Source organism: Xenopus tropicalis, chromosome 9 (genome assembly GCF_000004195.4).
Source record: "Xenopus tropicalis strain Nigerian chromosome 9, UCB_Xtro_10.0, whole genome shotgun sequence".
Lineage (NCBI taxonomy): Eukaryota > Metazoa > Chordata > Amphibia > Anura > Pipidae > Xenopus > Xenopus tropicalis.
This window is the reverse complement of record NC_030685.2, coordinates 4,195,416-4,220,954: the sequence shown is the minus strand read 5'-3', so window position 1 is coordinate 4,220,954 and position 25,539 is coordinate 4,195,416. Positions and strand designations below refer to the sequence as shown.

General features: G+C 46.4%; 2 protein-coding genes and 1 pseudogene across 3 annotated transcripts in view; 2 read left to right on the top strand and 1 right to left on the bottom strand.

Moving 5' to 3' along the window:
• On the top strand, nt 1-24,900 carry LOC105947080 (annotated as a pseudogene). Its single transcript, XR_004220460.1, has 8 exons — nt 1-36; nt 179-260; nt 998-2,367; nt 19,435-19,470; nt 21,675-21,827; nt 21,938-22,075; nt 22,173-22,299; nt 22,738-24,900. The product of XR_004220460.1 is annotated as an oocyte zinc finger protein XlCOF7.1-like (transcript).
• Nucleotides 1-25,539, top strand: part of h2ac14 (H2A clustered histone 14) — a 1,193,713-nt gene that overhangs the window by 31,359 nt on the left and 1,136,815 nt on the right.
• Nucleotides 11,651-13,770, bottom strand: LOC101732496 (oocyte zinc finger protein XlCOF7.1-like). Its single transcript, XM_012962026.3, has one exon. The coding sequence runs from the start codon at nt 13,224-13,226 to the stop codon at nt 11,802-11,804; it is 1,425 nt and encodes a 474-aa protein (XP_012817480.1). The 5' UTR covers nt 13,227-13,770; the 3' UTR covers nt 11,651-11,801.

Genomic DNA, 25,539 nt, shown 5'->3' with positions numbered 1-25,539 from the left:
CTCATCTCCAACATCATCCAGCTGCTGACTGGAGAGGTGGGTGCGGCCCCCCAATCCCCCCTTATTGTTTAGTAACAGTGTATGATAATCCCTTTCTCTGGCTGGGGGATGACTGTAACATTGTGTGTGCCAGGTTGCCATAAGGTGTGAGGATGTTTCCATCTATTTTTCCTTGCAGGAGTCGGAAAATTTACAAAAACACAGTTCCATAATTACAGAAGGGACAAAGGAGGAGGAGCCAATGCAGCTCCGCCCACTGGGTGAGTAATGGTTGCATTTTTATCATATGCAGAGCATAGAACCTATACAGGATGTTTTGTCTATTTAGTGCACTTGGGAAAGCTATATATTATTTTTCTCATTCAAAATATGCTAGAATTTTTGTGAAGTTTAATAGCAGTTTTACCCCCATGGAACCTAAAATATTTGGAAAGTGCACAAATCCAAAATGGGTTAATCATTATTTCCAGTCTTTTCTATATTAAAGTCAGTGATCCCCCAACCAGTGGCTCGTGAGCAACATGTTGCTCACCACCCCCTTGGATGTTGCTCTCAGTGGCATCAAAGTAGGTGCTAAATTTTGAATTTCTGGCTTGGAGGCAAGTTTTGATTGAATAAAAACCCAGTGTAAAGCCAAACAGAGCCTTCTATAGGCTACCTGTGTACATAGGGGCTATTAAGTAGCCAATTATAGCCCTTATTTGCACCCCCAGGAACTTTTATTCATGCTTGTGTTGCTCCCCAACACTTTTTCCATTTGAATGTGGCTCATGTGTATAAAAGGTTGGGGATACCTGCTGTAAGTGTTTGTGTGAGTGAGAACTGTATGGGTTAAACACCCCCAAACTGCCCAAAAAGTACATGGGTGTGTGAGTGTGTGTAAGTGTGTCTGTAAAAAGTGTTAATTTTTCTTCTTTTCCACTTTAATTAAACATTGTTTGCCAGATGCTTCTACTTTTTTCAGATGAACCATAACAGTCTCTATCCTTCCCTTTAGCAGCCTGTGAGTATAAAGATGGGAGCGATGTTACAGCACATACGGAAGCAACTTTATGTTGTAATAATGATGGGAATCTCACAAACCCTGATGTTTCTCCAGCGGAACAGCCCCCACCGGCCAATGGGATTAAAGAGGAGGCGGCTTCATGTGAAGGGGGAAACCAATCAGATTGCAGCATTAATCCCCTTACAGAACAGATACAGGGAACAGACACACCTACTCCTATCATGGGGCGGAGCCTGAACAGCTCGGCAGATAATTATACATCGATTGTTATTAAAAAAGAACCAGCTTCATGGGAAGGGGAAATTCACCTTGCAGAACAAAGGCAAGAAACAGCTACATCAACTCTTATGGGGCGGAGCCTGAATAACAGCACAACTGAGCACATACAGGGAACAGACACACCTACTCCTATCATGGGATTCAGCCCCATAAAAACAAATAGCAATAAATACGATGAAAATGCAGATACATCCCCCGATAAATCCGGCATAGCAACAAATACTTTGTGCAACAAATACAGCTGCAATGAGTGCCACAAGCATTTTACTGACAGGAGAAAATTTGATAAACATCAAAGAGTTCACAAAACAAAGAAAACTTTTTCCTGTTCTGAGTGTGGGAAACGTTTTCTGTGTCCATCAAACCTTGCTTGTCATCACAGAACCCACACAGGGGAGAAACCATTTTCATGTTCTGAATGTGGGAAATGTTTTTCACAGCTATTCAACCTTAAAATTCATTATAAAACCCACACAGGGGAGAAACCATATTCTTGTTCTGAATGTGGGAAATGTTTTGCTATTTTATATAGTCTTAGTGTCCATCAAAGACGATCCCACACAGGGGAGAAACCTTTTTCTTGTTCTGACTGTGGGAAGTGTTATGCTACTTCATCAGGGCTTACTCTCCATCGACGAAGAAACCACACAGGGGAGAAACCTTTTTCTTGTTCTATTTGTGGGAAATGTTTTACCTTTTCATCAGAACTTACTGTCCATGGACGAACCCACACAAGGGAGAAACCTTTTTCTTGTTCTGAATGTGGGAAATGTTTTTCAAACCGATCTCTCCTTAAAGAACATCACAGAACCCACACAGGGGAGAAACCGTTTTCTTGTTCTGAATGTGGGAAATGTTTTTCCATGCAATCCTACCTTAAAATTCATTATAGAACCCACACAGGGGAGAAACCTTTTTCTTGTTCTGAATGTGGGAAATGTTTTTCAGACCGATCTTGCCTTAAAGCTCATCACAGAACTCACACAGGGGAGAAACCATTTTCTTGTTCTGTGTGTGGGAAAGGTTTTACACGTAACGGTAATCTTAAGATACATTTTCAGAGCCACACAGGAGAAAAGCCATAGGCTTGTTGTCATCATTTCACAAATTGTCATCAGGCAAATATTTCTTTGACGTTGATAATATCAATGTGCATTTAATTAAATGGTTTCATCAGATTTTACTGAATATTTGCAACAAATCTGCACAGGAGAAAAAACATTTTCCTGTACTGAATGTGGGAAATGTTTTGCTTGTAACAGTAATCTTATAATACATTTTTTGAGTCACAAAGGAGGAAAACCCATAAGCTTTTTAAGTGGACGAAATGGTTTACAAATAATTTCTTTCCCATTGATCCTACTATGTATGTTGACATTTACAGAGGAGAAGAACATCTTTATGTACAACTGAATGTATCCATAGGACAATCCTTAGACCAATCATGTCCAGCTGAAGACTCCGGGGCCTGATGGACACAGGTGATGCTCAGACAGGTGCCCCATAATGCTCCTCCCACGGCACTGGCTCCCCATTGGGAACTCAGGGACCTCATTTCATGCTCAGTTCATGGAAAGTGGAATAAATCTCTGCCTCTCTTCAACCCACAATATGCTTCTTACTGTATAAAAGTTTCTTTATATTAAATCTATTTTGTGAAATCCCTTTCCCAGGTGACGCGTCAGGCTGATTCATTGGGGCAGTTTAATCTTAATGGTTGTTAGTAGGAGAGTGTGTGCATGTGATTATTAGCCAAATTCAGTAAATGCTGAAAACTATTTACATTCATATATGTAAGTGTGCACTCAAGCCTGAATGTTATTGGTTTATAAATGAATTACCCTGGGAGGTAGATGCCAACCAGTATGAAGAAAACATGTAAATATCGACTGTGTCCTGTTAAAAACCAAACAGAAATGCCCAAGTCGACTATCGTTATTCCCAATAGACGTTCAACAATTGACTCCGTTCATTCAGTTATCCATAAATACTTTTATGATAAGTTCACTTTAAGGAGAAATTAACACTACAAATTAAACCTTTTTCATTACAACCATTGGGACATTGTCTTTGCATGGACTTCATTTTGCCTGAAGCTCTTGCATTATCTGTTTGATCTTCATGTTCCTCTGTGAGGAAAGCTCCAAATTAGGCCATCTCCAACGGAGTCCATTTTAATCAAATAATCTTATTAAATGATTCCCTTCAGCAGAGAGAGGCACATTAGTGTTATTCCTTACAGCCAGATATAAGGTTAATATTATAGGGATGGCTGGCCAGACCTACGGGTGGGCGAAATCGGGAGAATCCAGGCTAATTCGATCGTTTGGCCCTGGGGTCAAACAATCGAATTATAGTCGTGTATAGGAGAAGTCTGTCCGAGGACTACATGAACAAACCGATGCGGTCCCTGATCCGACTAGATTTTTTAACCTGCCCGATCGATATCTGCCTGTTTTCAGGTCAGATATTCGTTGGGCAGACCCATCGGTAGTGCCCATACACGGGCCAATTAGCTGCTGAATCAGTCTAAGGGACCCATAACGGCAGCTAGAATCGGCCCGTGTGTGGGGGACCTTTAGAGAAGGCTGATAACGAGAAGCCAAAATATATGGATAAATCAAGATCTAAAGACCCTCCTTTAGATTGCACTAAAAAGGAAACACTAAAGGCTTAAAGAGCAGCAGTGTTTAAATTGTGATGAAATTTGTGTTCGTATTGAGGGGAAAAAGTTCTGTACAGCTTGTACTGACGAGATGAGGGCCTGTTGCTCCTGTTCCCTTTATGCAAGATTTTGTCTTTTGGATAAAAGCAGCAATGACCCTAAACATCTTGGGAACAAACCTGTAACATATCCCTTAACAGAATCTATTTCTTCTGATGAATCTGCAGATGAAGTGTCAAGGCCCTACGGCCCTTACCGGGGTTGAAGTCTGGACCAATTCGGGGCAGGCAGCAATCATTGTGGTCAGAATCAAAGCAGGAACAAGAAGATCAGAATAGTAATATAGGTGCCCCCAGGAACTCGCAGAGTAAAATCTATATTTGGGCACTGAATCCGGGTGTTTGTTAGGGATTCACGGGACTGGAAGTCTCCGCGGAATCTTCCAAGAAATTAACATTTTGCTGGTATTGATAAACAGATTTATTTTCCATTGGATTCTGCGGTATCCGACAAAACAAGTTCCAGTGGTCAATGCTTGACAGAAAATTAAACTTTTCCAAGAGCTTTGATTCCACGTTCACTTTTGACCCCAAGAATTCAAGACTTGGGATGTTGCACCTAAGCTGGATCCCCCAGTGGCCCAAACAGGAATGAGAACCACAGTTGAAGACGGCTCCGGGCTCAAAGGCCCAATGGGAAGACCGAGGCAGCTTTTAGGAAGGTATATGTTGCCACTGCATCTTCATCTAACTCAGCTACTGCATCAGCCGCTCCTGCTATATCACGTAAAGGGACTGCTAGGAAACGCCATCTTGCCAATTTACCAATCCTCTCCTTGGCTACAGATTTTCTTACAGTTACAGCTTAAACCAATATTAATATTACAGCTAAAACACTTGTCAACACTTACCGGGACCTAGCAAGCCAAAATCCCTAACTGGGAGGCGTAGCAGGGGAAAAACACAGTCAAAGACATTCTACATGACCAGGACAAGTTATTACAGATAGCCATCTTGTTTCCCCTGCAAAACATAGGCATCTTGTAGATAATATGTCTCTCCCCCTGATGTCTACAGAGTGCATAAGGGCCTTCCCGTGTCCTAGACCCCAAACCCATGCACCGTGCCAGGAGTCATGTGGGGAATCATCTAGCTAAGCATGAGAGACCCAGGGAAAATACCCGGCAAATCCAACCAGTCAAGAGCCTTGTCGGTCCTGTAGGCTCTAAGATGGTGCCCTACACAAAAGCCTATCAAGTGGCCCGTTTGATACCTACCACACGTTATAAAGGAATGGTTTGCAGATACTGACCCGGAAGTGACCAGTACCTGCCCCTGTGAGGAAGCCGCATAGAGCAAGCGTCAGACAAGGCTGAAACTGATCATTACCCTACACCCCTGATATCCCGCCCAATCATAATTCGGATGGTACTACGGGATCTGCTCGCCAAAGAATGCAGGTCCAACCGTATTACATGCCCACCAGACTAGCATTTGCAGAAATACTTATCCTTTTTTAGGGTGGATCCCTAGATGTACAATAGATTTCATCATGTAGATTGGATCTAGAACCTATTTGCATGCTCTATAATAAAGGCACCAAACAGGAAGTGAAGCCACAGATAATAAAAGGATTAAATGTAGGTAAGGGGAAAATATCCACCAATTGATATCAAAGGAAACCGACCCATACTAACATATACATTCAGCATAGATGGTATATTACCCATGGGAACCACCGAGATGTATTAACATATACATACAGTACAGCTGTTCCAATAATCTGGCCCATTAAGATTCTGCTACAGAGCCAAGTGCTAAGCTGCCCATTCCAGGCTGGCACATATCCCAATGTACCCACTGGCTAAACCAGGTGCATATACATGTTGCAGACACCAGTTCCCTAGCCTAAAAAGACTCGCCCAACTCTGTATGAGACTAGCCCAACTCTGTATGAGACTCGCCCAACTCTGTATGAGACTCGCCCATCTCTATATGAGACTAGCCCAACTCTGTATGAGAGCAGCCCAACTCTGTATGAGAGCAGCCCAACTCTGTATGAGAGCAGCCCAACTCTGTATGAGACCGGCCCAACTCTGTATGAGACCGGCCCAACTCTGTATGTAACCAGCCCATTGCATTGCATTTGCACAGCTCACAGAATACACAAACTTGCAAACTTACCGATTGGCTCCAAGTGTTGAGACTCTGGAAATCCAGCTTGCACCCTGAGCATTACCCCTGTGCGCTAGCTTGAGAGGCACCCTTTTTTAAAAAAAAAACATTTTACTCAACCTTGGAGGAAGGCAGCTGGCTCTGAAACCTGAAAAATGATGCCCCAATATAGGGGAAATAAGGAAAGGAGGCCATAAGGCTCAGGCCACTAACTAAGTCGGTTATGCTGATACTCAGCTAACTGCCACCTCCCTCTCCCATCTGTAAAAATTAAGAGGAGTGTAGGGGCCACACACCCCACTGCCGCCAGACGCTTCATAAGCCGGCCCAGTAGGGCACCCAGATGGGGGGATAAGGACCTGCCCCAGACCTGCTAACTGCCACCTGGGAGAGAACATGGATCAGGGACAAACAAGTGATACCTGCCCTAGCACCACCGTGCCCTCCTGATACCAGAGCCCAGACATCAAGGACTGGGCTCTGGGATCAGGAGGTGATGTGCTTGGGGGGATAAAAGATCTCCATTACCAAAAACCCCCAGTCCATAGGAAGCTTTCAGGCAGCCCTAATGCTTTCCCAAAGCTAAAATGAAAAATGTACTTCCGATGAGAGCAAAACAAAAAGTTAGGCAGAAGGACAAAAAAGACACCGGAGTGGAGGTAAGGTCGGGCTTCTAAAGCTTTGGGGAGGGGCCTTCTGATGGGAGCAGAGGGGAGGGGCTATCCTGGTATGTGATGACATTAGGGAATGATTTTCTGAAGCAACATCTGCTGCCCATGGTTTAAGCCACATGCAGTGGTTTTAGCTGTAATATTAATATTGGTTTAAGCTGTAACTGTAACAAAATCTATAGCTAAGGAGAGGATTGGTAAATTGGCAAGATGGCGTTTTCTAGCGGTCCCTTTACGTCATATAGCAAGAGCGGCTGCTGCAGTAGCTGAGTTAGATGAAGATGCAGTGGCAACATATACCTTCCTAAAAGCTGCCTTGGTCTTCCCATTGGGCCTTTGAGCCCAGAGCCTTCTTCAACTGTGCTTCTCATTACGGTTTGTGCCACTGGGGGATCCAGCTTAGGTGCAACATCCCAAGGCTTTGAATTCTTGGGGTCAAAAGTGAACGTGGAATCAAAGCTCTTGGAAAAGTTTAATTTTCTGTCAAGCATTGACCACTGGAACTTGTTTTGTCGGATACCGCAGAATCCAATGGAAAATAAATCTGTTTATCAATACCAGCAAAATGTTAATTTCTTGGAAGATTCCGCGGAGACTTCCAGTCCCGTGAATCCCTAACAAACACCCGGATTCAGTGCCCAAATATAGATCTTACTCTGTGAGTTCCTGGGGGCACCTATATTACTATTCTGATCTTCTTGTTCCTGCTTTGATTCTGACCCCAATGATTGCTGCCTGCCCCGAATTGGTCCAGACTTCAACCCCGGTAAGGGCCGTAGGGCCTTGACACTTCATCTGCAGATTCATCAGAAGAAATAGATTCTGTTAAGGGATATGTTACAGGTTTGTTCCCAAGATGTTTAGAGTCATTGCTGCTTTTATCCAAAAGACAAAATCTTGCATAAAGGGAACAGGAGCAACAGGCCCTCATCTCGTCAGTACAAGCTGTACAGAACTTTTTCCCCTCAATACGAACACAAATTTCATCACAATTTAACCACTGCTGCTCTTTAAGCCTTTAGTGTTTCCTTTTTAGTGCAATCTAAAGGAGGGTCTTTAGATCTTCATTTATCCATATATTTTGGCTTCTCGTTATCAGCCTTCTCTAAAGGTCCCCACACACGGGCCGATTCTAGCTGCCGATATGGGTCCCTTAGACTGATTCAGCAGCTAACCAGCCCGTGTATGGGCACTACCGATGGGCCTGCCCAACCGATATCTGACCTGAAATCGGACAGGTTAAAAAAACTAGTCAGATCGGGGACCGCGTCGGTTTGTTCATGTAGTCCCCGGACTGACTTCTCCTATACCCGTCGTTATAATTCGATCGTTTGACCCCAGGGCCAAACGATCGAATTAGCCTGGATTCTCCCGATATCGCCCACCCGTAGGTCTGGTCAGCCATCCCTATAATATTAACCTTATATCTGGCTGATCAGAGACTACCAGCGAAGGCCCAGGGCGTAACAAGTGAAGCCATTTGCTGTGTGCCCAGAAGCGCCAGTGTGTGGCTCTGTAAGGAATAACACTAATGTGCCTCTCTCTGCTGAAGGGAATCATTTAATAAGATTATTTGATTAAAATGGACTCCGTTGGAGATGGCCTAATTTGGAGCTTTCCTCACAGAGGAACATGAAGATCAAACAGATAATGCAAGAGCTTCAGGCAAAATGAAGTCCATGCAAAGACAATGTCCCAATGGTTGTAATGAAAAAGGTTTAATTTGTAGTGTTAATTTCTCCTTAAAGTGAACCTATCATAAAAGTATTTTTGGAGAACTGAATGAACGGAGTCAATTGTTGAACATCTATTGGGAATAACGATAGTCGACTTGGGCATTTCTGTTTGGTTTTTAACAGGACACAGTCGATATTTACACAGTTACATAGGGTTGAAAAAAGACCAGAGTCCATCAAGTTCAACCCATCCAAGTAAACCCAGCACCCACACCCTATACTTACCAATCTATCCACTCACATACATAAACTATATATACAACCCACTAATACTAACTGTAGATATTAGTATCACAATAGCCTTGGATATTCTGCTTGTTCAAGAACTCATCCAGGCCCCTCTTATAGGCATTAACAGAACCTGCCATTACCCCATCTCTAGGAAGGGCATTCCCCAACCCCCTCACTGCCCTCACCGTGAGGAACCCCCTACCCAACATCCCCCGGCAGGGCATTCCCCAACCCCCTCACTGCCCTCACCGTGAGGAACCCCCTACCCAACATCCCCCGGCAGGGCATTCCCCAACCCCCTCACTGCCCTCACCGTGAGGAACCCCCTACCCAACATCCCCCGGCAGGGCATTCCCCAACCCCCTCACTGCCCTCACCGTGAGGAACCCCCTACCCAACATCCCCCTGCAGGGCATTCCCCAACCTCACTGCCCTCACCGTGAGGAACCCCCTACCCAACATCCCCCGGCAGGGCATTCCCCAACCTCACTGCCCTCACCGTGAGGAACCCCCTACGCTGCTTCAAATGGAAGCTCCGTTCCTCTAATCTAAAGGGGTGACCTCTGGTGCGTTGATTGTTTTTATGGGAAAAAAGAACACCCCCCAACTGCCTATAATCCCCTCTAATGTACTTGTACAGAGTAATCATGTCCCCTCGCAAGCGCCTCTTTTCCAGAGAAAACAACCCCAACCTCGACAGTCTCACCTCATAGTTTAAATCTTCCATCCCCTTTACCAGTTTAGTTGCAGTCTCTGCGCTCTCTCCAGCTCAATAATATCCTTCTTAAGGACTGGGGCCCAAAACTGGCCCCCATACTCAATGCCCTTTTTATACAAGACAGCACTTTATTTGCTTTAGTAGCCACAGAATGACACTGCCTGGAATTAGACAACTTGTTATCTACACAAACCCCCAGATCCTTCTCCATTAAGGATCCCCCCAACTCACTCCTATTCAGTAGATAGCTCACGTTTATATTATTTCTACCAAAGGGCAGAACTTTGCACTTATCCACATTGAACCTCATTTTCCAGTTTGCTGCCCAGTTTTCCCATTTTGTCAAATCGCTCTGCAAAGTGGCAGCATCCTGCATGGAACTTATAGTTCTGCACAATTTAGTGTCATCAGCAAAAATAGAATCAGTACTCTCTATGCCCACCTCCAGGTCATTAATAAACAAGTTACATGTTTTCTTCATATTGGTTGGCATCTACCTCCCAAGGTAATTCATGTATAAACCAATAACATTCAGGCTTGAGTGCACACTTACATATATGAATGTAAATAGTTTTCAGCATTTACTGAATTTGGCTAATAATCACAAGCACACACTCAATTTCCTACTAACAACCATTAAGATTAAACTGCCCCAATGAATCAGCCTGACGCGTCACCTGGGAAAGGGATTTCACAAAATAGATTTAATATAAAGAAACTTTTATACAGTAAGAAGCATATTGTGGGTTGAAGAGAGGCAGAGATTTATTCCACTTTCCATGAACTGAGCATGAAATGAGTTCCCTCAGTTCCCAATGGGGAGCCAGTGCCGTGGGAGGAGCATTATGGGGCACCTGTCTAAGCATCACCTGTGTCCATCAGGCCCCGGAGTCTTCAGCTGGACGGGATTGGTCTAAGGATTGTCCTATGGATACATTCAGTTGTACATAAAGATGTTCTTCTCCTCTGTAAACCTCAACATATAAGGATCAATGGGAAAGAAATGTTGCCTGATGTCTTATTTGTAAACCATTTCATCCACTTTAAGGTCCCCATACACCTTCAGATCCACCTACGGGTGGGAGATATCGGGAGAATCCAGGCTAATTCGATTGTTTGGCCCTGGTGCCAAACGATCGAATTATAACGACGGGTATAGGCAAAGTCGTCATCAACAAGCCGATGCGGTCCCCGATCCGACTAGATTTTTTAACCTGCCCGATCGAGATCTGCCCGATTTCATGTCAGGCAGGTCCGTCGGTAGTGCCCATACACGGCCCGATTAGCTGCCGAATCGGTCTAAGGGACCCATATCAGCAGCTAGAATTGGCCCGTGTATGGGGACCTTAAGAAGCTTATGGGTTTTTCTCCTTTGTGCCTCTAAAAATATATTTTAAGATTACTGTTACGTGTAAAACCTTTCCCACACACAGAACAAGAAAATGGTTTCTCCCCTGTGTGAGTTCTGTGATGGACAGTAAGTTCCGAAGACGTGAAGAAACATTTCCCACATTCAGGACAAGAATAACATTTACTACATTCCATGGAAGAAAACAGTTTCTCTTCTGTCTGGGTTTTGAGATGTTCTTTAAAGGAGAAGGAAAGGCTAGTAAAGAGTTAATCCCAAGCTGCAGGCATACCTTCAGTTCTCTCAATAGTGCCCTTAAGTCTCCCCATATTTCTCCCGTTCAGAAGATCAGAAGCCAAACAAAGAAAAAAAACGCTGAGCTTGGTAGAGAAGATTCCCATAATGCATCGCTTCCCCCAGGACATAAGGACTTGTTACTGCAGGCGGCGCATGCGCAGAGGGCAGAAACGTCCGGTTGCCATGGCGACGCAGCGTCGCCGAGTTCTCTGACAAGCAGGAGGGGGAAGGGGGGGGGGGCAGGCAGGTGCTGCCAGTGGCAATTGTTTGTGGCAGGAGCGAGGGTTTGTGGAGCTTGGGGGGGTTTGTGGGAGGAGCGGGGGGGGTTTGTGGAGCTGCAGAAACTTTGTGACAGGAGCGGGGAGCTGGCTTGTGCTTTTCAGCCCATAGAGACACGCTGGACAAGATGGCGGCGCCATTCACTGAAACAAGCATGTAAGTACTAGTATGTGTATCTCTGTAATTCTTTCATTAGGCAAGCCGGGAATATAGCGTTTTTACTCAGCAATAGTAGCACTATTTAATAGTGTGCTTAATAGGTTGTGACTTTCCTTCTCCTTTAAGAATACATGGGCCTGAAAAACATTTCCCACATTCTGAACAAGACAAAGGTTTCTCGGTGTGGAATTGTCGTTGATGGGAAATATGTTCTGATGAAGAGCCCATATTTCCCACATTAGGAACAAGGAAACTGTTTCTCCCCTGTGTGGATTCGTTCATGGACAGTACGTTGTGATGAAGTGGCAAAAAATTCAAAACAATAAACTGGTTTCTCCCTTGTGTGAGTTCTGTGATGATTCTTAAGGTGAGATTGATATAAAAAACATTTCCCACATTCAGAACAAGAATAAGGTTTCCCCCCTGTGTGGGTTCTGTAATGTCCTTTAAGGCCAGATTGATATGTAAAACATTTCCCACACTCAGAACAAGAAAATGGTTTCTCCCCTGTGTGGGTTCTTTGTCGATGGGTAGTAAGCCCTGATGAAGTAGCGTAACACTTCCCACAGTCAGAACAAGAAAATGGTTTCTCCCCTGTGTGGGTTCTTTGTCGATGGGTAGTAAGCCCTGATGAAGTAGCATAACACTTCCCACAGTCAGAACAAGAAAATGGTTTCTCCCCTGTGTGGGTTCTGTGATGACTATTAAGGTGGGATCGATGCGAAAAACATTTCCCACAGTCAGAACAAGAAAATGGTTTCTCCCCTGTGTGGGTTCTGTGATGACTATTAAGGTGGGATCGATGCGAAAAACATTTCCCACATTCAGAACAAGAAAAAGGTCTCTCCCCTGTGTGGGTTCTGTGATGATCTTTAAGTCCAGATTGATATGAAAAACTTTTCCCACACTCAGAACACAAAAAAGGTTTCTCTTTTTTGTGCATTCCTTGATGTTTATCAAATTTTCTCCTATCAGTAAAATGCTTATGGCACTCATTGCAGCTGTATTTGTTACACAAAGTATTTGTTGCTATGCCGGATTTATCGGGGGATGTATCTGCATTTTCATCGTATTTATTGCTATTTGATTTTATAAGGCTGCACCCCATGATAGGAGTAGGTGTGTCTGTTCCCTGTATGTGCTCAGTTGTGCTGTTATCCAGGCTCCGCCCCATGACAGTTGAATTATCCATTAATTGTATTTGGTCTGCAAAATTATTATCTTCTTCAGATGAGGCCGGTTCCTCTTTAACAACAACTGATATATAATCCTTCCCAGTAGCTCCCAGTTTCTGTCCCGTAATTGTACTTATATTGCTGTAATTATGTTCTGTTTCCCATAAAACCAATTCCTCCTTAATTATATCTGATGCAACATTAGTGAACGAGCTGTTATTCAGGCTCCGCCCCATCATAGGAGTAGGTGTGTCTGTTCCCTGTATCTGGTCTGTAACGGGATTAATGCTGCAATCTGATTGGTTTCTCCTTTCACATGAAACCGCTTCCTCTTTAATCCCATTGGCCGGTGGGGGCTGTTCCGCTGGAGAAACATCGGGGTTTGTGAGATTCCCATCATTATTACAACATAAAGTTGCTTCCGTATGTGCTGTAACATCGATCCCATCTTTATACTCACAGGCTGCTAAAGGGAACGACAGAGACATTTATGGTTCATCTGAAAAAAGTAGAAGCATCTGGCAAACAATGTTTAATTAAAGTGGAAAAGAAGAAAAATTGACACTTTATACAGACTCACTCACACACCCATGTACTTTTTGGGCAGTTTGGGGGTGTTTAACCCTTACAGTTCTCACTCACACAGACACTTACAGAATTTAATATAGAAAAGACTGGATAAATGATTTACCCATTTTGGATTTGTCAGAACGTGCACTTTCCAAATATTTTAGGCTCCATGGGGGTAAACCTGCTATTAAACTTCACAAAAATTCTAGCCTATTTTGAATGCTTAGAACGTTCTGAGAAAAATAATATACAGTGAGGAACATAAATATTTGAACACCCTGCGATTTTGCAAGTTCTCCCACTTAGAAATCATGGAGGGGTGTGAGATTCCCATTGTAGGTGCATTCCCACTGGGAGAGATTTTTAAAGACTGTATATGTATTGCGCTGCTGCACATAAGTATTTGTATTGCGCTGCTGCACATAAGTATTTGTATTGCGCTGCCGCACATAAGTATTTGTATTGCGCTGCCGCACATAAGTATTTGTATTGCGCTGCTGCACATAAGTATTTGTATTGCGATGCTGCACATACAGTGGCTTGCAAAAGTATTCGGCCCCCTTGAACTTTTCCACATTTTGTCACATTAAAGCCACAAACATGAATCAATTTTATTGGAACTCCACGTGAAAGACCAATACAAAGTGGGGTACACGTGAGAAGTAGAATGAAAATCATACATGATTCCAAACATTTTTTACAAATAAATAACCGCAAAGTGGGGTGTGCGTAATTATTCAGCCCCCTTTGGTCTGAGTGCAGTCAGTTGCCCATAGACATTGCCTGATGAGTGCTAATGACTAAATAGAGTGCCCCTGTGTGTAATCTAATGTCAGTACAAATACAGCTGCTCTGTGACGGCCCCAGAGGTTGTCTAAGAGAATATTGGGAGCAACAACACCATGAAGTCCAAAGAACACACCAGACAGGTCAGGGATAAAGTTATTGAGAAATTTAAAGCAGGCTTAGGCTACAAAAAGATTTCCAAAGCCTTGAACATCCCACGGAGCACTGTTCCACCGATCATTCAGAAATGGAAGGAGTATGGCACAACTGTAACCCTACCAAGGCACGGCCCCCCCCTAAACTCACAGGCCCAACAAGCGCTGATCAGAAATGCAGCCAAGAGGCCCATGGTGACTCTGGGGGAGCTCAGAGATCTACAGCTCAGGTGGGGGAATCTGTCCGACAACTATTAGTCGTGCACTGCACAAAGTTGGCCTTTATGGAAGAGTGGCAAGAAGAAAGCCATTGTTAACAGAAAACCATAAGAAGTTTGCAGTTTGCCACAAGCCATGTGGGGGACACAGCAAACATGTGGAAGAAGGTGCTCTGGTCAGATGAGACCAAAATGGAACTTTTTGGCCAAAATGCAAAACACTATGTGTGGCGGAAAACTAACACTGCACATCACTCTGAACACACCATCCCCACTGTCACATATGGGGGGGCAGCATCATGCTCTGGGGGGGCTTCTCTTCAGCAGGGACAGGGAAGCTGCTCAGAGTTGATGGGAAGATGGATGAAGCCAAATACAGGGCAATCTTGGAAGAAAACCTCTTGGAGTCTGCAAAAGACCTGAGACTGGGGCGGAGGTTCCCCTTCCAGCAGGACAACGACCCTAAACATAAAGCCAGGGCAACAATGGAATAATTTAAAACAAAACATATCCATGTGTTAGAATGGCCCAGTCAAAGTCCAGATCTAAATCCAATGGAGAATCTGTGGCAAGATCTGAAAATTGCTGTTCACAAACGCTGTCCATCTAATCTGACTGAGCTGGAGCTGTTTTGCAAAGAAGAATGGGCAAGGATTTCAGTCTGTAGATGGGCAAAGCTGGTAGAGACATACCCTAAAAGCCTGGCAGCTGGAATTGCAGCAAAAGGGGGTTCTACAGAGTATTGACTCAGGGGGCTGAATAATTACGCACACCCCACTTTGCAGTTACTTATTTGTAAAAAATGTTTGGAATCATGTATGATTTTCGTTCCACTTCTCACGTGTACACAACTTTGTATTGGTCTTTCTCGTGGAATTCCAATAAAATTGATTCATGTTTGTGGCTGTAATGTGACAAAATGTGGAAAAGTTCAAGGGGGACGAATACTTTTGTAAGCCACTGTAAGTATTTGAACCCTGAGAAAATCAGAGTTAGTATTTGGTACAGAAGCCTTTGTTTGCAATTACAGAGGCCAGACGGTTCCTGTAGTTCCTGACCAGGTTTGCACTCACTGCAACAGGGATTTTGCCCCACTCCCCCACACACATCTCCTCTAGATCTGTCAGGTTTCGGGGCTGTTGCTGAGCAACACAGAGTTTCAGCTCCCTCCAAAGATTTTCTATTGGATTTAGGTGTGGAGACTCCAGAACCTTGATATGCCCCTTACGGAGCCGCTCCTTGGGTATCCTGGCTGTGGGCTTCATTGTCATGTTGGGAGCCACGACCCATCTTCACTGCTCTGACTGAGGGAAGGAGGTTGTTGCTCACAATACATGGCCCCATTCATCCTCTCCTTAATACAGTGCAGTCGCCTGTCCCCTTGGCAGAAAAGCCCCCCCAAAGCATGATGTTACCCCCCCATGCTTCACAGTAGGGATGGGGTTCTTGGGATGCAACTCATCCTTATTTTTCCTCCAAACACTAGTGAAGTTTAGACCAAAAAGTTCTACTTTGGTCTCATCTCACCACATGACTTTCTCCCTCCTCTGGATCATCCAGATGGTTATTGGCCAACTTCTGCCGGGCCTGGACATGTGATGAGCAGGGGAACCTTCCGTGCAATGCATGACGGGAAACCATGACGGCATAGTGTTCTACCGACAGTGACCTTTCTGCTCTCTTCATGTCATTGAGCAGCTCCTCCCTTGTAGTTCTGGGCTGATTCCTCACCTTTCTTATCATCAGTGATACCCCACGAGGGGAGATCTTGCATGGAGCCCCAGTCCTAGGGAGACTGACAGTTGCCTTTAGCCTCTTCCATTTTCTAACAATTGCTCCACCAGTTGATCTATTTTCACCAAGCTGCTTGGCAATTGCCCCGTAGCCCTTTCCAGCCTTGGGGAGGCCCACAATCTTGTCTCTGGTGTCTCTGACAGCTCTTTGGCCTTGCCCATGGGAGTAGTTGGAGTCTGGCTGATTGTGGGGGGGGAGGGGGGGTGTCTTTAAAGAGCTCAGACAGTTGCTTCTAATTTAGATTAATGAGTGGAGTAGAGGGGGAATATTTCATACAATGTTTAAAAAAATGGTTGATTAACTGGTTATAAATGGGTGCCCCAACTGCCAATTTCCCTGTGCCTCTAAATAGACAAAACATCCTGTATAGACTCTTTGCTCTGTATATGATAGAAATGCAACCATTACTCACCCAGTGGGCGGAGCTTCTGGGGCTCCTCCTCCTCCTCCTTTATCCCTTCCCTGTAAAGGGCCTTGTTTCCTTTTATATACTCCCACTCCTCCAAGGAAAAATAGATGGAAACATCCTCACACCTTATGGCAACCTGGCACACACAATGTTACAGTCATCCCCCAGCCAGAGAAAGGGATTATCATACACTGTTACTAAACAATAAGGGGGGATTGGGGGGCCGCACCCACCTCTCCAGTCAGCAGCTGGATGATGTTGGAGATGAGTTCCAGGATCTTCTTGTCATTTTCCTTCTGTATGACGGAGCCAGGGGCATGCAGGGCCCCCAAACCCACAGTTGGGCTCTTCTTCTTAGGGATGACGTAGCCCTATGTATTGAGAGGGAGAGAGAATGATGAGTGTGTAACGCAGCAGAGAGACCCCCTTTGTACAGACAGACAGTCTCTTCTCACTGTGCCACTCACAGTGCCCCCCTCACCTCTCCAGTCAGCAGATAGATAATCTCCAGTGTGAGATTCAGGATTCTCTCCTTCCGCTCCTCATTTTTATCCTTCTTCCCCATCACTGGGTCACTCGCTTCCTCCCACATTCCCATTGGCTCCTTGTGGGAGGGACTGGCCTGGAAGTGCCCCTAAACAATTATATTAGTTGCTAATAAAGATTACAGAATTGGACACCGACCCCCAGTCCCACGGCTCCCACCGACCCCCAGTCCCACGGCTCCCACCGACCCCCAGTCCCCCGGCTCCCACCGACCCCCAGTCCCCCGGCTCCCACCGACCCCCAGTCCCCCGGCTCCCACCGACCCCCAGTCCCACGGCTCCCACCGACCCCCAGTCCCCGGCTCCCACCGACCCCCAGTCCCACGGCTCCCACCGACCCCCAGTCCCCCGGCTCCCACCGACCCCCAGTCCCCCGGCTCCCACCGACCCCCAGTCCCACGGCTCCCACCGACCCCCAGTCCCACGGCTCCCACCGACCCCCAGTCCCACGGCTCCCACCGACCCCCAGTCCCCCAGTCCCACAGCTCCCACCGACCCCCAGTCCCACAGCTCCCACCGACCCCCAGTCCCACAGCTCCCACCGACCCCCAGTCCCACGGCTCCCACCGACCCCCAATCCCACAGCTCCCACCGACCCCAAGTCCCCCAGTCCCACAGCTCCCACCGACCCCCAGTCCCCCAGTCCCACAGCTCCCACCGACCCCCAGTCCCACGGCTCCCACCGACCCCCAGTCCCACAGCTCCCACCGACCCCCAGTCCCACGGCTCCCACCGACCCCCAGTCCCACAGCTCCCACCGACCCCCAGTCCCACGGCTCCCACCGACCCCCAGTCCCACGGCTCCCACCGACCCCCTGTCCCACGGCTCCCACCGACCCCCAGTCCCACAGCTCCCACCGACCCCCAGTCCCACAGCTCCCACCGACCCCCAGTCCCACAGCTCCCACCGACCCCCAGTCCCGCCGACCCCCAGTCCCACCGACCCCCAGTCCCACAGCTCCCACCGACCCCCAGTCCCACCGACCCCCAGTCCCACAGCTCCCACCGACCCCCAGTCCCACAGCTCCCACCGACCCCCAGTCCCACAGCTCCCACCGACCCCCAGTCCCACCGACCCCCAGTCCCACCGACCCCCAGTCCCACAGCTCCCACCGACCCCCAGTCCCACAGCTCCCACCGACCCCCAGTCCCACAGCTCCCACCGACCCCCTGTCCCACAGCTCCCACCGACCCCCAGTCCCACAGCTCCCACCGACCCCCAGTCCCACCGACCCCCAGTCCCACAGCTCCCACCGACCCCCAGTCCCACCGACCCCCAGTCCCACAGCTCCCACCGACCCCCAGTCCCACAGCTCCCACCGACCCCCAGTCCCACAGCTCCCACCGACCCCCTGTCCCACAGCTCCCACCGACCCCCAGTCCCACAGCTCCCACCGACCCCCAGTCCCACCGACCCCCAGTCCCACAGCTCCCACCGACCCCCAGTCCCACACACAATACAAGAATATAAGTGGCCTACATAGTAGTTAGCAGAGACTCAGAGTACAACACATTCCCCTCTCTCTCTCACAATGACCCAATAGGCTCTGTATTTTACCTTCCTTTCCGGATGGGCGCTCTGTTTTCTGTACAACCAATGAGTCAGTACAGTAGGAGGGGGGGGGCAGGGAGAGTAACAGGAAGACACAGTGATTGGCTGAGGCGCGCCGATACCCACACAGAGCGGCAGATCTTCTCCTGACTGGTTGGATTTTCTGGGGTCGGGACGACTGTTTCCTAGGAAGTTCTGAATTATTGGCTACAAAAGGAAACAGGCGGGTCCGGGGGGTGAATATGAGTAATGCGACTGGCTTAGAGGCTAAAGGGACTGAGGGAATATTACATTACTTCTCTAAATAAACTGTAATGTCCTGACAAGCTCAGTTATATTTACACTTAACAAGCAGTCTGTGAGTTTTCCCTCTGTCCCTAACTCTGCAGTCTGTGAGTTTTCCCTCTGTCCCTAACTCTGCAGTCTGTGAGTTTTCCCTCCGTCCCTAACTCTGCAGTCTGTGAGTTTTCCCTCTGTCCCTAACTCTGCAGTCTGTGAGTTTTCCCTCTGTCCCTAACTCTGCAGTCTGTGAGTTTTCCCTCTGTCCCTAACTCTGTGTCCCGCCCTTGTGCTCACTGATCCAATCATTCTTCTCTGCTGCTCTCTGTCCCGCCCACATTCCCCTCCCAGCCAATGAGTGAGTGTCCCAGCTCCTCAGTTCCCTCCCTCACAGCTACAGGCAGCAGAGCAGTGTGGGAAAGAGGTGAGTAAGGGAGCGGGGCTGCACTAATGGTGGCACTAAAGCAGCAGTGTTACCTTGTTACCGACGTGAGGTAATTGCCCCAGATAAAGCCCAGAGCTGTGTGAGTGCAGGGGGCAAATAGGGGCAGTTGGGCTAATAATTGCCCCAGATAAAGCCCAGAGCTGTGTGAGTGCAGGGGGCAAATAGGGGCAGCTGGGCTAATAATTGCCCCAGATAAAGCCCAGAGCTGTGTGAGTGCAGGGGGCAAATAGGGGTAGCTGGGCTAATAATTGCCCCAGATAAAGCCCAGAGCTGTGTGAGTGCAGGGGGCAAATAGGGGCAGCTGGGCTAATAATTGCCCCAGATAAAGCCCAGAGCTGTGTGAGTGCAGGGGGCAAATAGGGGCAGCTGGGCTAATAATTGCCCCAGATAAAGCCCAGAGCTGTGTGAGTGCAGGGGGCAAATAGGGGCAGCTGGGCTAATAATTGCCCCAGATAAAGCCCAGAGCTGTGGGAGTGCAGGGGGCAAATAGGGGCAGCTGGGCTAATAATTGCCCCAGATAAAGCCTAGAGCTGTGTGAGTGCAGGGGGCAAATAGGGGCAGCTGGGCTAATAATTGCCCCAGATAAAGCCCAGAGCTGTGTGAGTGCAGGGGGCAAATAGGGGCAGCTGGGCTAATAATTGCCCCAGATAAAGCCCAGAGCTGTGTGAGTGCAGGGGGCAAATAGGGGCAGCTGGGCTAATAATTGCCCCAGATAAAGCCCAGAGCTGTGTGAGTGCAGGGGGCAAATAGGGGCAGCTGGGCTAATAATTGCCCCAGATAAAGCCTAGAGCTGTGTGAGTGCAGGGGGCAAATAGGGGCAGCTGGGCTAATAATTGCCCCAGATAAAGCCTAGAGCTGTGTGAGTGCAGGGGGCTAATAGGGGCAGCTGGGCTAATAATTGCCCCAGATAAAGCCTAGAGCTGTGTGAGTGCAGGGGGCAAATAGGGGCAGCTGGGCTAATAATTGCCCCAGATAAAGCCTAGAGCTGTGTGAGTGCAGGGGGCAAATAGGGGCAGCTGGGCTAATAATTGCTCCAGATAAAGCCCAGAGCTGTGGGAGTGCAGGGGGCAAATAGGGGCAGCTGGGCTAATAATTGCCCCAGATAAAGCCCAGAGCTGTGTGAGTGCAGGCGGCAAATAGGGGCAGCTGGGCTAATAATTGCCCCAGATAAAGCCCAGAGCTTTGGGAGTGCAGGGGGCAAATAGGGGCAGTTGGGCTAATAATTGCCTGAGATAAAGCCCAGAGCTGTGTGAGTGCAGGGGGCAAATAGGGGCAGCTGGGCTAATAATTGCCCCAGATAAAGCCCAGAGCTGTGTGAGTGCAGGGGGCAAATAGGGGCAGCTGGGCTAATAATTGCCCCAGATAAAGCCCAGAGCTGTTTGAGTGCAGGGGGCAAATAGGGGCAGCTGGGCTAATAATTGCCTCAGATAAAGCCCAGAGCTGTGTTAGTGCAGGGGGCAAATAGGGGCAGCTGGGCTAAAAATTGCCCCAGATAAAGCCCAGAGATGTGTGAGTGCAGGGGGGCAAATAGGGGCAGTTGGGCTAATAATTGCCTCAGATAAAGCCCAGAGCTGTGTGAGTGCAGGGGGCAAATAGGGGCAGCTGGGCTAATAATTTCCCCAGATAAAGCCCAGTGCTGTGTGAGTGCAGGGGGCAAATAGGGGCAGCTGGGCTAATAATTTCCCCAGATAAAGCCTAGAGCTGTGTGAGTGCAGGCGGCAAATAGGGGCAGCTGGGCTAAAAATTGCCCCAGATAAAGCCCAGAGCTGTGTGAGTGCAGGGGGCAGCAGGGGCAGGTAGGTAGAGTGGGGGAATAGTAGGGATAAGGGTTGGTGACCCTGGGGGGACATAAGGGGGTGGGTTGGGGGAAGCAGGCTGGGATGGGAGTGGGGGATTGGGGTGTAAGGGGGCAGAGGGGAATAGAAATGTAAGGGTAAGTACATTGCTGCTATATTAGTAATACTGTCCCTGCCCTTACCTGCTTTGTTACCCACTGGGCAAGATAGAGACACTTTATACCCCCCGTGCCCGACCTGCAGCCAATCACTTGCACCCAGCGCCCAACAGCTGAAGGGTATCTGGGGTTCCTGCTGGGAGTTGTAGTGCAACAAGAGCTTTGATTGGTTGCTTTATATAAATAAATAGGCAACTGCTTCTGTCCTTAACTGGTGTGTTACCAACAGGGGCACTTCCAGGCCAGTCCCTCCCACAAGGAGCCAATGGGAATGTGGGAGGAAGCGAGTGACCCAGTGATGGGGAAGAAGGATAAAAATGAGGAGCGGAAGGAGAGAATCCTGAATCTCACACTGGAGATTATCTATCTGCTGACTGGAGAGGTGAGGGGGGCACTGTGAGTGGCACAGTGAGAAGAGACTGTCTGTCTGTACAAAGGGGGTCTCTCTGCTGCGTTACACACTCATCATTCTCTCTCCCTCTCAATACATAGGGCTACGTCATCCCTAAGAAGAAGAGCCCAACTGTGGGTTTGGGGGCCCTGCATGCCCCTGGCTCCGTCATACAGAAGGAAAATGACAAGAAGATCCTGGAACTCATCTCCAACATCATCCAGCTGCTGACTGGAGAGGTGGGTGCGGCCCCCCAATCCCCCCTTATTGTTTAGTAACAGTGTATGATAATCCCTTTCTCTGGCTGGGGGATGACTGTAACATTGTGTGTGCCAGGTTGCCATAAGGTGTGAGGATGTTTCCATCTATTTTTCCTTGCAGGAGTCGGAAAATTTACAAAAACACAGTTCCATAATTACAGAAGGGACAAAGGAGGAGGAGGCTGTGCAGCTCCACCCACTGGGTGAGTAAAGGTTGCATTTTTATCATGTACAGAGCATAGAGCCTATACAGGATGTTTTGTCTATTTAGTGCACTTGGGAAAGATATATATTATTTTTCTCATTCAAAATATGCTAGAATTTTTGTGAAGTTTAATAGCAGGTTTACCCCCATGGAACCTAAAATATTTGGAAAGTGCACGTTCTGACAAATCCAAAATGGGTAAATCATTTATCCAGTCTTTTCTATATTAAATTCTGTAAGTGTCTGTGTGAGTGAGAACTGTAAGGGTTAAACACCCCCAAACTGCCCAAAAAGTACATGGGTGTGTGAGTGTGTGTAAGTGTGTCTGTAAAAAGTGTTAATTTTTCTTCTTTTCCACTTTAATTAAACATTGTTTGCCAGATGCTTCTACTTTTTTCAGATGAACCATAACAGTCTCTGTCCTTCCCTTTAGCAGCCTGTGAGTATAAAGATGGGAGCGATGTTACAGCACATACGGAAGCAACTTTATGTTGTAATAATGATGGGAATCTCACAAACCCTGATGTTTCTCCAGCGGAACAGCCCACACCGGCCAATGGGATTAAAGAGGAGGCGGCTTCATGTGAAGGGGGAAACCAATCAGATTGCAGCATTAATCCCCTTACAGACCAGATACAGGGAACAGACACACCTACTCCTATCATGGGGCGGAGCCTGAATAACAGCTTGGCAGATAATTATACATCGATTGTTATTAAAAAAGAACCAGCTTCATGGGAAGGGGAAATTCACCTTGCAGAACAAAGGCAAGAAACAGCTACATCAACTCTTATGGGGCGGAGCCTGAATAACAGCACAACTGAGCACATACAGGGAACAGACACACCTACTCCTATCATGGGATTCAGCCCCATAAAAACAAATAGCAATAAATACGATGAAAATGCAGATACATCCCCCGATAAATCCGGCATAGCAACAAATACTTTGTGCAACAAATACAGCTGCAATGAGTGCCACAAGCATTTTACTGATAAGAGAAAATTTGATAAACATCAAAGAGTCCACAAAACAAAGAAAACTTTTTCCTGTTCTGAGTGTGGGAAACGTTTTCTGTGTCCATCAAACCTTGCTCGTCATCACAGAACCCACACAGGGGAGAAACCATTTTCATGTTCTGAATGTGGGAAATGTTTCTCAAACCAATCACTCCTTAAAGTTCATCATAGAACCCACACAGGGGAGAAACCATTTTCATGTTCTAAATGTGGGAAATGTTTTTCACAGCTATCCAACCTTAAAATTCATTATAAAACCCACACAGGGGAGAAACCATATTCTTGTTCTGAATGTGGGAAATGTTTTGCTATTTTATATAGTCTTAATGCCCATCAAAGACGATTCCACACAGGGGAGAAACCTTTTTCTTGTTCTGACTGTGGGAAGTGTTATGCTACTTCATCAGGGCTTACTACCCATCGACGAAGAAACCACACAGGGGAGAAACCTTTTTCTTGTTCTATTTGTGGGAAATGTTTTACCTTTTCATCAGAACTTACTGTCCATGGACGAACCCACACAAGGGAGAAACCTTTTTCTTGTTCTGAATGTGGGAAATGTTTTTCAAACCGATCTTTCCTTAAAGAACATCACAGAACCCACACAGGGGAGAAACTGTTTTCTTGTTCTGAATGTGGGAAATGTTTTTCCTCGCAATCCTGCCTTAAAATTCATTATAGAACCCACACAGGGGAGAAACCTTTTTCTTGTTCTGAATGTGGGAAATGTTTTTCAGACCGATCTTGCCTTAAACGTCATCACAGAACTCACACAGGGGAGAAACGATTTTCTTGTTCTGTGTGTGGGAAAGGTTTTACACGTAACGGTAATCTTAAGATACATTTTCAGAGCCACACAGGAGAAAAACCATAGGCTTGTTGTCATCGTTTGACAAATTGTCATCAGGCAAATATTTCACAGCTATCCAACCTTAAAATTCATTATAAAACCCACACAGGGGAGAAACCATATTCTTGTTCTGAATGTGGGAAATGTTTTGCTATTTTATATAGTCTTAATTCCCATCAAAGACGATTATATCAATGTGCCTTTTGTTAAATGTTTTGTCAGTTCATCAGAATTTACTGTATATTTGCAACAGATCTGCACAGGAGAGAAGCCATTTTCCTATACTGAATGTGGGAAATGTTTTACTTGTAACAGTAATCTTAAAATACATTTTTAGAGTCACAAAGGGGGAAAACCCGTAAGCTTTTTAAGTGGATGAAATGGTTTACAAATAAGACATCAGGCAACATTTCTTTCCCATTGATCCTACTATGTATGTTGACATTTACAGAGGAGAAGAACATCTTTATATACAACTGAATGTATCCATAGGACAATCCTTAGACCAATCATGTTCAGCTGAAGACTCCGGGGCCTGATGGACACAGGTGATGCTAAGTCAGGTGCCTTATAATGCTCCTCCCACGGCACTGGCTCCCCATTGGGAACTGAGGGACCTCAGTTCATGGAAAGTGGAATAAATCTCTGCCTCTCCTCAACCCACAATATGCTTCTTACTGTATAAAAGTTTCTTTATATTAAATCTATTTTGTGAAATCCCTTTCCCAGGTGACGCGTCAGGCTGATTCATTGGGGCAGTTTAATCTTAATGGTTGTTAGTAGGAAATTGAGTGTGTGCTTGTGATTATTAGCCAAATTCAGTAAATGCTGAAAACTATTTACATTCATATATGTAAGTGTGCACTCAAGCCCGAATGTTATTGGTTTATAAATGAATTACCCTGGAAGGTAGATGCCAACCAGTATGAAGAAAACATGTAAATATCGACTGTGTCCTGTTAAAAAACCAAACAGAAATGCCCAAGTCGACTATCGTTATTCCCAATAGATGTTCAACAATTGACTCCGTTCATTCAGTTCTCCATAAATACTTTTATGATAGGTTCACTTTAAGGAGAAATTAACACTACAAATTAAACCTTTTTCATTACAACCATTGGGACATTGTCTTTGCATGGACTTCATTTTGCCTGAAGCTCTTGCATTATCTGTTTGATCTTCATGTTCCTCTGTGAGGAAAGCTCCAAATTAGGCCATCTCCAACGGAGTCCATTTTAATCAAATAATCTTATTAAGTGATTCCCTTCAGCAGAGAGAGGCACATTAGTGTTATTCCTTACAGAGCCGCACACTGACGCTTTAAATTCTGATGAAATTTGTATTCTTATTGAGGTGACAAAGTTCTGTA